The sequence below is a fragment of the Canis lupus genome, chromosome 19 (genome assembly GCF_048164855.1).
Source record: "Canis lupus baileyi chromosome 19, mCanLup2.hap1, whole genome shotgun sequence".
Classification (NCBI taxonomy): domain Eukaryota; kingdom Metazoa; phylum Chordata; class Mammalia; order Carnivora; family Canidae; genus Canis; species Canis lupus.
Window position 1 is genome coordinate 44152997 of NC_132856.1, and position 13580 is coordinate 44166576.

Sequence of the window (13580 nt, forward strand, 5' to 3'; positions counted from 1 at the left end):
TCTGCCTCTCTCTGTGTGTCTCTCATGATTAATAAATAAAATCTTAAAAAAAAAAAAAAAAAAAAAAAAACCTCTCCCATCCTTGATATGTCATAAAACCATTCAGACCATGGTTGGAACAATGACTATTCCTCTGCCATTCTCTCCCTCTTTCCTCTTCCTTTCACAGTTTTTAAGAAGAAGAATAGAAATCACTTTTCATGACCCCCACAAACTGACTAGTCTAATCCATCTAATCACTGACTTATCGATACCTAATAATTTCTAAAAGAGCACTAATGACATGCCATACCCTGAACTTAATGAGGACATCTCTTTCCTTTCCTGCACTATTCCACCCAGGTAATGTTGGGGCCATGGTGCCTGACTGGACAAAACCAGCTAAGTCCTGTGAGATAGAAAGGTATTTCTAGGTTAAACGGTGGGAACAGGGGCAGACAGTAAAAGACGGTGCAGCCGGAGCTAAGGAATGACAAGAGCCCAGGCCTCAAGCCACAGGCCGAAGAGCCCCGTGTGCTTGCTGTCGCTTTTCTGTTAGATGTCACTTGTTTGCTTCTCTTGAGTCCAGCCTCAGAATGCCTTGCAACTCATTAATAGAAAATAGAACTTACAAACAGAAACCGGGCCGAGCGTGGAGCAGAAGGCAGGGGCGGTGCTTCATTCATCAACACATACTTTTTGAGCACTGCATTCAAATAGGTCCCTGCGTTACCGAGAGAGGGGATCAAAAGATGGGAAGCCCCAGCAACACGCAGCGCTTTTCATTTGGCCTGCCCAACGTATCAAAAATATTACCGTTTCAACACGTACTCAATAAAAAAAAATAATAATAATAATAATAAAAAAGTAGTGATAAGCCGTCTCACATTATGTTTTCATACTCAGGCTTTGGAAGTCAGGTGTGTTTTGCACTCACGGCCCATGTACGATTCAGCTCGAACTAGCCGCATTTCAAGTTCCCCAAAGCCGCCCGGGGACAGCGCTGCTCTCAGGTGCCACAGGAGCCCGCGGGGACTGCACGGCTGAAGCCGGGGCCGGGGTGACACCGCAGCGCCCCGGGGAGATGCAAACCTGGGCCCCCGCTGGGCGAGCCGGGAGTCGTAGTCCGCGCCCCCGGGCTGTGGGGTCCGACGGGACTTGTAGGCGCCGGCTGTGCGGAGCATGCCGGGAGTGGTAGTCCGCGCCCTCCTGCGGCGGCTCTGCGTGTCATGGCGGGCCGCGCCGCGCTACCGCACTCTTCCGCTGGGCCCCAGAAAGTTTCGCTTCTGCCCAGCGGTGGACCCTCGAGCGCGTAAGTGCGGCGGGGGGCCGGCCGGACCTCGGGGGAGCCTGGGCCGCCGTCCGCCCGGGAGCCGAGAACTTGGCTCCGGGCGCGGCTGGTCACCTGTTGCCCTCCGCGTCCCCGCCCCTATCCCCGGGTCTCCCCCGGACCCCGCCGGAGCCCGGCCGGCCTGGGAGGCACCTGGAGCCGGGGCTGAAACGGACCCTGGGCCCCGGCTGCCTCCGCCGTCAGTGAGGAAGGCAGACCCCCGAAGCACCAGCCCCAGGACCTCCGACGGCCGACGGGCGCCCCCGGTGGGAGCCTCCCAAGGAGCCTTGGACCCTCCAGGCACCGGAGGTCCTGCTCGCCCTGCCCGGGAGGCCGCTGACCTCCAGGGGCCGGGGCTGCCCCGACCTCCGCATCCCGCGCTGCCGCCCAGCAGGGGACAGTTTGCCCACCCGGGCCGCCTTCAGGCCTTGGCCCATTCTCTTTACCTTGTGTCCCAGATCGCGGGACAGCCTCCCCCACCCCGCCCCGCCCCCGCCCCCGCCCCCGCAGTGATCCTGCCTTGAGACACCTGTGCATTTGGGGTGGAGGCGTGGCCGCCTGGGACGTGGGCCAGATAAGACCCCGGCTGTAGGGGGAGGGCTGGGTTCTGTTGTATTTTGGTGTAAGCATGGGCGGTTGACACATGAACCACGTGGCTCCCCGTGAATGCACCTGTGCCCTCTGATGTCCCTTGTCACTCTTGACAGCTCCCATTGGCTGCTCCCTCCAGAAACCAAGAGAGCGTGGATAGAAAGTGCCTGTGTTGGCCGCAGCCTCTGCCCCCTCTGCTTGTCTGTCTTAAACCGCGCGGCCCTTCCCTTTCCCACGGAGAAATGGGTCAGGGGCTCTTTGAGGGCAGAGGATCAGGCTGTAATCTGCTCACTGCCGTCCAGGCCCTGCAAGCCCTGTGGTCTCTGTAGCAAGCTTTACTCCCCTGCCATCTGCCTAATGCGGCTTCCCCTGTGTGCCCGTGCCAGGAAAGAGCTGTCTCACTGAGGTTAAATGCTTTCCGGGCGCCCCCCCCCCCAAACTTCTGAAGTGGGCCCGTGTTGATGGGGCTCCACTTGACCGTCCCTTCTGTGACAGTCACTGTTCATCAGTTACGGGATGCCCTGTGCAGTTGTGGGCCACCGTTGTTATCACCCTGGAAATTAGAGTTAATTGTCTCGGTGAAGGGACCTGACCTTGAGATTAGGAGGATCCGCACCAGCTCTTGCTTTGGGAAACAGGTTTTCTGCTTCTGTTAAAAGTGTTCATCCTTGTGTGGTGCTGCATTTAGTTTCTAAGCTGTTTTCCTATTTTGGTAGGAAAATAGTTAAATATAATCATCGAAAGGATTGTCGTGAACTTGTGCCCACCTGTGAGAATCCACAAGTCGTATTCGACTCTGATTATTTTTGGTAGTTGCTTTAGAGTCGATCTTCTAGCGGCCCCTCAGATGGTTTTTGCTCCTTGCACCTGGTTTTGGGGCAATAGCATAGATGGAGGAGCCGTGCTTTTAGCGTGGTCCTTTTGGGCAGATGTTTGTGATGAGAGGAAGCACCCCACACAGACAAGATCAGAGCAGCTAGTGATGTCAGTGTTGACCTGTATCAGTCACCGAGGCTGGGGGCTGCTGCCTCCAGAGCACATAACAGGCACCTGAGAAATGGCAATCCCTCTCTTCCCTGTAGGGGAGAGGTTTGGCTGATGGGTAATCTTTATTTTCAGGTGATTTCGAGAATGACTTTGGTGGCTGAAGACTAGAATGTCTTTAAACACAAAGCGGAGGAAGCATATTGTCTAGCTGTGATCTCATAATGAAAATCACTGATAGGAACTCCCGAGTTTAGGGCCACATTCACTGTAGTAGCAGCCCCAGAATGCATAGCAGGTCAGGTGCACTAACTGGTCCCTTGTAACCAGCCAGATGCTGCCTGTGAGCAGAGATGAGTGGAGTTTGGCCTCGTCAGCATCTGCTCACCTAGTGCTGAATGTCACTGTGTTGCTCTAAAGATGAACAATATTTTCTATTTGTGATCTCAATGCCAGTTTTTTTTTTTTGGGGGGGGGGTGTTTGTTCGTTTTTGTTTCTAAAGCTCTTGATTGGTATAAGAGCCTAGCGTGGATACTGAAATGTTTCCATGGGTCTCTATTTATCCTTTTGCTGCTTTTAGACATACTGTTTGTTCATCACTGTACTGCCCCATAATAAGAGCTTCAGCCTCAGAGCACATGGGTTCATGGCTTTTACAAGATGAGCATGGTGGAGCTGTGCTCAGTTGGGTAGGAGGTGTTTTTTCCCCTCTTCCACATGTTGGAGCCAGCCTGATGGTTTTTGTGACCACCAATGATCCTCCCTGTTCACAAAGGTCTTTGTGGCATTTGAAAGACACCGAGCACCTGCATCTAGTTTGGCCGGATCCTGTTTTCCAGGACGAGGACGTGTACATCAGTGTGGTTCTGAGGGGAATCTGTGGTCTGGTTATAGTACTGTCACCCTGCAGTTGATTCCGGGGCCCAAGGGCAGGTCTGGCTAACCACCTCAGGAGCTTGGGGGTACTGCATCTTTTGTCTAGGGTGGAAAACCGAGTTAGGGGACATTATAGAATCCAGAAAAACCTGAGGTAAAAAAGCAATCCAAACAAACCATTAGTATGCAGGGGGGTATACTGCATAGAGGAGAATCCTGTAGGAGGTCCAAGGTGGACTGGACAGCCGAACCAGAGGTGGTGGTTTCACAAGGAACCAGAGGAATTTCCTCAAGCTGAACCTGTAGTCCCGTGGGCTTCGTCAAGAGTGGGGGGTGGGGGGGGGCACTTAGAAGCCTCTGCCAAAGTTAGCCACTGGCAATGTCTGCTCTTCTCCTTCCCTACCTCTTCCTTGAGGAAGATAAAGGGTAACCTCCCCATGTTGTACATGGGGGTAAAGCCAAAACTAAAAAACAGGAGAAAAAAAAAAAAAAAAACCCTCACACACAGAAGATAGGAAAAGGTTAAATAACTTCCCCAAGATAAGACAGATTTGCTTAAATTCCCTGAAAAGAGTTTGGTGAGCTAAATATAGCACAGTCTCACCCGATCATAGCACAATCTTTATCTCATTACCCACTGAATGCTAGGGAATGGAAATTTCACATGGCTAGTCTGATTCCAAAATCCAAACAGTGTCCTACGTGGCAAGCCTCAGCTACAATTGGTAAAAAAGAAGACAGTTTTCTTGCCCATTGCCAAACTCCAGCGTCAGAGCCATCCTAGGTCTTGCTCACCCTTCCTGTCTACCAGCATAGCCCCACCCTCTGCCCTGTCTGCTCCCAGGATGCTGCTAATGTCACCCAAGGAGCACAGCAGAGCTCAGGCCCATCAATACCTCCCCCACCAGGAGTGTTCCTGGTTGATGGTGCCGGATCCAAAGTCCCAGGGATGCAGAGAGGGAAGGGCTTTGGGAGGGTTGGGAGCGCAGGAGAGGTGGCCGTGGTTTTCTTTGTCTGCATAGATGGAGGAGGCTTCTGGGTAAGGCTGCCTCAGGCCAGAGCCATGGGGCGCACTTTCTCCCATAGACACACTTAATCCATCCAGTCCCTAAATACATTATTCCATTCCTTCCTAGGATAATAATTCCGTAGTTTTTCTACAATAACGACAGTATAACGTCTGCAATTACAGTGTGATTTTTTTAGTGTGTTATTTTAGTCAACATAAAACTAATTTATGTCCAGTAAAGAGGAAAATTGAAAAATCGAGTTTTTGGAAAATTTACTCACGTTTTCCCCCATTGAAGGATAATGGCATTATTTACATGCTGGTACATTTCCATGCCTTAAAGTTCAGTTCAGTCTGTGGAGCAAGAGTCTATGTGTTTGGTTTTGTCTAACTCATTCATTCATTCAACAAATAGTTTATCTTGGGCTCGCCACAGGTCAGACCTGTCCTAGGTGCTGAGGAAATGGTGAGTAGCAGTGGAGCTTACAGACAGGCGGGAAGAACAGGTTAAATGAGAAACTACCGCACTGGCGAATGGCCACAAACGTGAAAGAAAGGCAGTAGGGGCTTAGCATCTTGTGCCTCCTGTGCTCACCTGCTTTCATCAGAGCCCATTTCAGGCCTCAAGTGATCTCTTACTCATCTATAAGCTTAGGAGGGTGTATGCTGTCTCTTCTCCCTTCTGGAGCATGGGTTCCTTGGAGACTAGGGCCCACCGTGGCCTGCCTGGCTCACAGCTGTAGTCCCAGCTCCTGGGTCAGGTCTGCGTCTCACTAGTGGTGTCCAGCAGCCCCCTCTTGCCGGCAGACAGTCTGTTAACACAGATGGGTTACACACGGGCTTCCTCAAGGCCCTGTTTAGTGCCTAGAGCATATTCTAGCAGAGACTCAGTTGGTAATTCATCATTGGCTGGACTGACATTCCTCCCCCCACCCCCCCAAAATACTCTGATCAGGAGAGTCCCCCTGAGCATTTGGTTTTGGAACTCTGCAATTTTCTCCATCTGGGTGGGGAGCAGGAATAAATAGGTGCCCCAGCTGGGTTCTCAAGTGTTTGCCCAGCTCTTTCTGGAGACTGCCCAGAGTTTCATGCATGCACTCACCGCCTCCTGGTTCTTTTGTCTGGGCTTCAGTGGCAAGACCTCAGCCCCACAGCCCCAGGTATGGATATGTTGCTCCTTCTAGAGCAGCTGCCCCCCTTCCAAAAAAAGACAGTCAGCTTCCCACAGGCCCCCAGAGGCAACACCTCCTATCCACAGGTCTCTCAACCCTGCCTTCCTGGGGCAGCTGGAACTGGAGCCAGTTTTGTGTGTGTTCCAGAGGCAGTGACCGAGGAGCCTGGAATAGTTGGTGCGAGAAGGAGGCCCAAGGGAAGTTTCAAAAAGTGATGGCAAAAGCTCAAGTCTCCATTCCCTTTAAGAAAGAAGATCACAAGCAAGGAGTGTGGGAAAGATGACCCAGGCATGCAGTTGGTCAACACTTTAATTAGGTCTGAGGGGTTGGGTCGCCTCATGAGCCTCTGCTCACATGTGCTGAAATGTCTGCCTCTGACAAACTCCTGAGCACTCTCCTCGGCACCCTCTTGAGGCCCTGGTGAGGGCAGCCTGCCTACCCACCGCTGCAGTACTGAGCCAGCAGGACCGCCGGGCCTTCAGAGCTGCAGGTACAAGGCAAGTGCCCCCCTCTCCAGCGGTGGCAGCTAGATAGATACTGTTGATTGTGCTGAACCAGGCCAAGGCACTGGACTCTTCCAGAAGGGCTTTCTGCCTCTGGCTGATCCACAGTGTCCTTGTTAACATTCTTTCTTGGTCAGAGTAGAGTTGACAACTGGTCTGCTTCCCCTTGTTTGGGAGTGGAGGAGGAGTCCAACTATACGGTGGCCTCTCTGGGTCCCTTCTCAGCTATTGGGTCAAGAACAAGTACAAAACATTCTGAAGACAGGGCGAGCTTGTCTTCCACGCCCCAAACCTCCCCCACTTCTGATCTTTATTTCCTTAATGTGACTAGTCAGCTGCTGTACTGCTCCTGCCAGAGCCAGTTTCTGGGCAACATTATGAATATGAGTCATTAACACCAGAGTGTAAATAAGTTTACAGGAGTCAGTTGGTGTCTTTGTATCTTAATTCGGGACTAAACTGCTATCGCTATTGTTAGGGCATCTGGACAGGTATAGGAGGAATTTGGAGTTTGGGGAAGAGTCTTTACCTCTAATATACCTCCTAAGCTGTGATTAGGAAGTCAGACAATCATCCCGGGTAATAAATAAGAATTTTTTTAAGAACGCACTTAGCCCCTTTTGCACTTTATCAGAATATTGGATGCTTTTAGACATGCTGGATAAGCTTAAACACAGTGTTGAGTTGTTAGCAAGAGAATTCAATGTTCCCCCCAAATTTTAAATAAAGTGAATTTCTCTGGTATTTGAAAGAGCTTGCCAGAGACACGCGATGGAGGTTTTTACATGTCCTGCAGCAAGGACCCTGGGTTCAGGGAGGTTGATTGGCGCTTCCGGGGTTTTGTGAGGCGTGGGAATCCTGGCATCCTTCCCCCAGTGCTGAAGCAGCTGTGGCTGCTGATGTGAATAAAAGCTCTAAGTGTCCCCGGAGTTATGAGAGCAGTTTGCTAATCGGTTGTCAGGATCAGGCTGCTTCGGGCCTGAAGTCTGTGATCTCTGTGATCCAATAAGAAATACTTGTTTGCTGTTTGTCTCAGGATCCTGCCGCAGAGCTTCAGGAACCCTAGGAATTTCCTGAGTAATGGGAGCGTCCTTTGTTATTCATAACAAGCCTCTGAGTTTATGCTAATATGCTAATATGGTGACTCACTGGACAGCTTCGGGATGGGGCTGGTTGCCAGAGAAACTAGCCACGTGATTGGAGATTTGCCCTTTCAGCCCCACCCCAGACCTCTGGGACTGGAGAGAGGCTGAAGATGGAGTTCATCGCCAATGGCCCGTGTTGAATCAGCCGTGCCTCTACAATGAAACCTCCTTTCAAAACCCCTAAGTGACAGGGTTCTGAGAACTTCTGGGTCCGTGAACACCTGACGTGCTGGAGGGTGGGGGGAACTCTGAGGGCATGGAAGCCAGTCCCAAATTGTGTTCTTTAAAACAAACCGGTCACCGCAGTGTTTTTCCAAGTTTGTGACCTCTTCTAGCAAATTATCGAAGCTGAAGAGAAGGATCCTGGGGACCCTTGGTTTATAGCCAGTTGGTCAGGAGTACAGATAGCAGCAGCCTGGGCCTTGGGACCAGGTCTGAAGCCAGGGCAGTGTGTGGACAGAGCCCTGCACCTGTGGCGCACTAACTCCAGGTAATTAGTGTCAGAATTGAATTAGAGAACAGCCAGTTGGTGTCAGAACAGGTTACTGGTGTGGAAAAAATCCACAGTGTTGGTGTCAGGAGCGTTGTGAATAAAAAATAAGGCATCCCTCAACCACAGGGCAGGTTTATCTGGAGACACAGGGAAGTTAACCAAGGCGTGGAGAGGGACAGTGAGTGCCTCATCCCTCACCCTCTGGTGGTTAATAGTTGCCTCAGACCCAGGAAGAATGGGGACAAAATGCCAAGAGCCATCCTTCCCAAGTCCAGGAAGGTAGCTTCCCAGTGGTAACCCTGATCTTCCAAGGAATCTCTGATTAACTTCCAGAACCCCAGTGAGGTGGGACCCACCCCCACAGCGGGACCTGCAGCCCTGGCCTCCCATTTCCTCGGGCACATTACCTGGGTGGTGACTCAGGCTTTTTGGAAAACCAGCTTGTGTAATCAGCAGCTGGGCCCAGCTCACCCCGTGACCCAGGAGCTTGGCATCAGGCGAGCACGCCCTGAGGGCCAGGCAGAGGAGGCCTCCCGCGCATGCGGGCCCAGGCCAGCTTTCCCCAGAGCACCAGCGAGTCTTGAGGAGCACCTTTGTGTCTGTTGAGACCCGTCATGCCAGGGTGCCCGTTCGGCCCGCAGACCTTGTCCTCCTGCTGGGTCTCAGAGAGGACTGCCTTCCACTGTTCATGCATCGGCCGCTGCCAGAGCCTAGGGGAGGGCACTCAGGACCAATTGCTGCTGTTGCATCCTGCCTTCTTCCGTCTGCGAGGCTCTCACCCTAGTTTGAAGCATGCACTCAGACCCGGGGGACTGCTTTTGAGGACTTGGGGGGCCGTGGGCTGTTTATCTCTCCCAGAGACAACCAGGCCCTCTCCTGGCAGCAGATGAGAGAACTTGGGGAGGGAAGCAGCCTCTGTGCTTGCCACACACCCTCCCCCCGACTCCATCCTGGACCCGTCCCTCTTGGATCTCTTCAGAGACTTCATCCTCACTTTGCAGGCCTGGCACAGCTCGGTTGCCACCATCTCTCACCCTCTCCCGCCCCAGGCAGAATTAATCTTCCCTTCCTGAGGTCCCATGGCATCTTTCTGAATCCATCACACTACTGCCTTTTTTGTTGAGACACCATTGACGATCTGTGAGTTTTGACAAATACGTGCTTGTCAAACACATGCTATCACATAACCACCACCATAATAAGCAAGGTGCGGAACAGAACTGCCTCTCCAAACTTCTGAAGGCTCTTTGAGCCTAACCCTCCCTTCACCCTCAGGCCCTGGAAACCGCTGTGGGGAATCTCTCCCCGGAGCTCTGCCTTGGCAAGAATAGCACCCGAGGGGATCCCTGGGTGGCTCAGTCGTTTAGAACCTGCCTTCGGCCCAGGGTGTGATATAGCACCCGAGGGGATCCCTGGGTGGCTCAGTCGTTTAGAACCTGCCTTCGGCCCAGGGTGTGATCTTGGAGTCCCGGATCGAGTCCCACGTCGGGCTCCCTGCATGAAGCCTGCTTTCTCCCTCTGCCTGTGTCTCTGCCCCTCTCTCAGTCTCTGTGTCTCTCATGAATAAATAAATAAAATCTTTTAAAAAAAGAATAGCACCTGGATGGAATCATCAAGTCTGTACAGAGCCTTTTAGGCTGGCTGTTTTCACTGCAGAAAAGCATTGGTTGTACATATCCAGGGCTCAGCCCTTTTCGTAGCTGTGCACCCATCACCTTTTATTCATATCTCTGCATGGACTGCTTCTGTCATGTCCACATATCTGGATATTTTTTCCGTCTTTCTGCTCAGTGCGCAGCCGAGCTCTCTTCCAGGGATGGACTGTGTCTTGCATGCCTTTGTGTCCCCAGCCTGCACATAGTAGGCACCTAACAGAGCGTGGTGCCGGGGCTGCTGTGTGTCAAGGGAGAACCCTCGACTCTCTACCTCCCCGGGAGGGGCAGAATGGCCCCTGCACCCCTACCCCCGACCCCGCCCCGGGTAGCAGAGCCCCTGCAGATGTGAGTGAGCAGGCCTGGATTGCGGCTCTAGGCCCTTGGCTGGTCCCTGCTCAGGCTCTGTGCTCAGCAGGTGACCTGGAGAGAGATGGGCAGGCTAGCTTCTCGAAAGCCCCTCCCAGCCTCAGTTTGGTGTCTGTGGTGGGCAGGGTGCTATCACTTGTAAGGGGGCTTCGGAGGGCTCTTTGTGGATCCCCAGCATCTCTTGGGCTCTGGGTCAGGAATTACTGGGAGCCTGGTGTGTCTGTATGTGCCTGTTTCATTCCTCCTAGGCCAGAGAAGCCCTCTTCGGGCCTTGTGTGCACTGGGTCACTGCTGCACTAGTTTTGTTAAAAATAGGCCTTGGCATATCCACCCCATGACCAGCCCTTCTTGCTTCAGGCCCACGCTGGAATGCTTATGTAAATATTTGGAGGAACTTGAAACCTGGGACCATTTCTATTCCAGAGTCTTCTCTCCTGGACTCTTGGAGCAGGGAGGGTAATATTGGTATGAGAAGGTGAGGGCCAGCACATGTTAAAAACACTCAGAGGGGCAGCACATTATTTGGGAGATGCTAGAGAGAGGGTGGTTTCTAAAAGCCAGTGGAAGCAGTTGGTTATTGGCAGTAACGATGGCTATAAATCCACAGGGTTTAAATCTGACTGACCAGGGTTCAAGCCACAATTATTCTCCTTACTGACCCATGGCCTTAGACAACTTACAAGACTTTTCAAACACCAGGTTCTCCTTTGCCTGTTATCTACCCCACTGGAGTGATTGTGAGATTAAAATGATCATGTGTCAAGCACCTAATAGGACCCAGCACACAGCACACAGTAGGCCCTCGTTTAGTGCTGGCTGCTCCTACGGCCACTTTAGTCTTGCTGTCAACTTTTGCCCACAAGCATTGCACAACCTTGCGTTCAATACCTACGGAGAGAATTGGAGGTCCTAAAGGAGGAACACAAGAGTGTCCCAGTGCTTCTCTTCAGTGCCCCTCCTGCCTCCTCACCTCCATTGGTCTTCAGCCACTCCTATGTCCTGAGATCACTTCAGCAGCTGCCTGAGCAGGGCTGGTAACTCAGGACTCATCAGCTGCAAGAGGACTGTAACCAAGCTTAAAATAGACACACGTCCCTTGACTGGACCGAGGGCTACGCAGGCTCCCAATGCAGGCCAGACGGTGTCTGCACTCCAGGTTGAGCTGGACTCTAGGCAGCTGGAGCTGCTGGGCCCCCAGGAGGGAGCTGCTTCCCCCACCAGGCAAGCTGGGCTCCCCTCTCAGCCTCTTGCCTCCACTGCCACCTGGCCAGAGGTTACTGACCGATCCCGATCTTCGGAGGACACGAGCCTGGAGAGGACACAGGGGGGCTGGGCATGGGGGAGACAGGGATCTGGTGGTGGCCAGCACTTGTCGGCTCAGCAGGCCATCTGAGTGTGGGTTGGGCTGGTTCTGGCCTTGGTGTAAGGGGGTGAGGGGAGCCACCGGGAGGCATTTCTTCTTCTTTTTTATTCATAGAGATGCAGAGAGAGAGAGAGGCAGAGACACAGGCAGGGAGAAGCAGGCTCCATGCAGAGAGCCTGACGTGGGACTCGATCCCAGGACTCCAGGATCATGCCCTGGGCTGCAGGCGGCACTAAGCCACTGCGCCACCTGGGCTGCCCCTGGGAGGCATTTCTAAAGGTGGAAGGAGACTAAGGCTGTCCTGCCTAAGGGTTGGAAGAGGAGAGAAGCTCAGGGTGAATGAGTCATGCTGTTTGGTTGAACTTGCTGCTTTTTAAGCCCCAACCCAGGTCATTGTGTCTGAATAGAAGTACGTCAGAAGCCAGCCAGATGATGCCCACTGAGCCAGGCCCACAAAGAAAGATCAAACCCTTCCTCTTGAGGAAAGATGCCCCAGTGGGGTAACTTGTGCCCAGAGCAGCGCCCCTCTCCTGCTGTCTTCACGTTGTGTCTGTGACTGCTTCCTCCAAGGTCTCCCTCTTCCCCTCCTGTAGGTGCCAACATGGAGTCTGACCTCTGCTGACCGGACCCAGGCAGGAGGCGTGCCACCAAGAAAGGCGGCCTGTAACCCGTCCCCATGGCTTCCCCCATGGCAGAGAGCCAGCTCCAGAGAATCATCCGTGATTTGCAAGGTACAGTTTGGGGGGTGGAGAGGCACATGGGGCTTGCTTGTGGGGGAGCTGGGGCTGTGTTCTCATCCTGTCACACAGGGAGTAATTGGAGCCCTTGGGACACATTGTGTAGAAGCACTTGGTGCTCAGTTGTCTGCCCTGTGTCAGGCAGGGAAAGCTGGCCTGGCTTCCTCTCAGGGCTCTGTGAAGCCAGTCTGTAAACAAAATCTAATCCCCTTTTCTGGGTCTGGGTCTGCCTTCTGTTGGTGAGTGTATGTGTGTTTTCCAGCCACCTGTTAAATCTGTGGCTGAATCATGAGCCTTTGGGCCATAATGGAGTTGGCTCATCTGAGGAGGCATGTTCGCCTTCCCTTTGAGCAGGATGACCAGGCACCCGTCTTTCTTATTTTGCTGTCCTACCTAAGCCTGTCTCCTGTGACACACTGTAATTCTGGGCCTGCTGCATCCCTGATTTACCTAAGCTCAGCAAACTACCATTCCCCCCCTCCATCCAAGACTTGTAGCTCTTATCTCCCTGGAGAAGGGCAGGGCCGGGGAAGGTGCAAGTACAGTGAAGTAGACTCAGGAGGAATAGGCTTTCTCCACTGGCTGCAGAGTCCAGGGCCTGAGTTCACCCTTTCAGATGATGCCCCAAAAGTCAGAATTTTGGCAAGTTTCCCACCCCCTGCAGACCACCGGGGCTGGCCTGTAAGCCTCTTTGGAGCTCCAGCACTTTGGCTACAACACAATCTGAAGCCGCCACTTCCTGCATGTCGCAGGGATTACAGTGATACTTTCCTGACAGGCTGAAGATCCAGGTTCCTACCTGCTCAGGCACAGTGATGACCCAGGGCAAGTGGCAGCCACCATACACTTTTCATTCTGCAGGCAAAAGTTGATGTGGTGAAAATCACTCTCAGGCTTATCTCCCACTTATATAGCATTTTGGGCCTTGAATAGCTAGATAATCACATGGCATTTCGCACGTGCTGGGCACTGTCCTACACATGCCTTATAAATGATAACTCATCGAGTCCTCACATTTGGTCTGTGAGGCAGGAACCATTACTCTAATTCTGCAGATGCAGAAACAGGCACAGAGAGGTTAAGCAACTTGCCTAAGGTCACACATCCAGACGGGCGGAGCCTGGGTTTGCACACACACCCGGTGCCAGTCTCCACTCTTAACCACAGCAGCCTACCTCCAGCTAAAACACTAGATGTTTGCTTGTTTTTTAAATTTTATTTATTTATTCATGAAAGACACAGAGAGGCAGAGGCAGAGACATAGGCAGAGGGAGAAGGCTCCCTGCAGGAACCAGATGGGGTTCCATCCCAGGACCCTGGGATCATGACCTGAGCCAAAGGCAGAGGCTCAACCACTGAGCCACCCAGGTGTCCAC

The 13580-nt window shown here is 52.7% G+C and overlaps 1 protein-coding gene across 5 annotated transcripts in view; it reads left to right on the top strand.

Annotated features, from left to right (window-relative positions):
• Window positions 1–1156: 1156 nt before the first annotated feature.
• FYCO1 (FYVE and coiled-coil domain autophagy adaptor 1) overlaps window positions 1157–13580 on the top strand; it is a 73690-nt gene continuing 61266 nt past the window's right edge. For 2 of the 5 annotated variants that reach the window (XM_072786516.1, XM_072786520.1), the window contains exons 1-2: window positions 1157–1291; window positions 12061–12198. In XM_072786516.1, the coding sequence (XP_072642617.1) occupies window positions 12144–12198 (55 nt within the window). In that variant the 5' untranslated portion in view covers window positions 1157–1291; window positions 12061–12143. Of the gene's footprint in view, window positions 1292–6300; window positions 6440–11199; window positions 11326–12060; window positions 12199–13580 lie in introns of those variants that run through there. The other 3 variants (XM_072786517.1, XM_072786519.1, XM_072786518.1) reach the window with 3 other exon arrangements.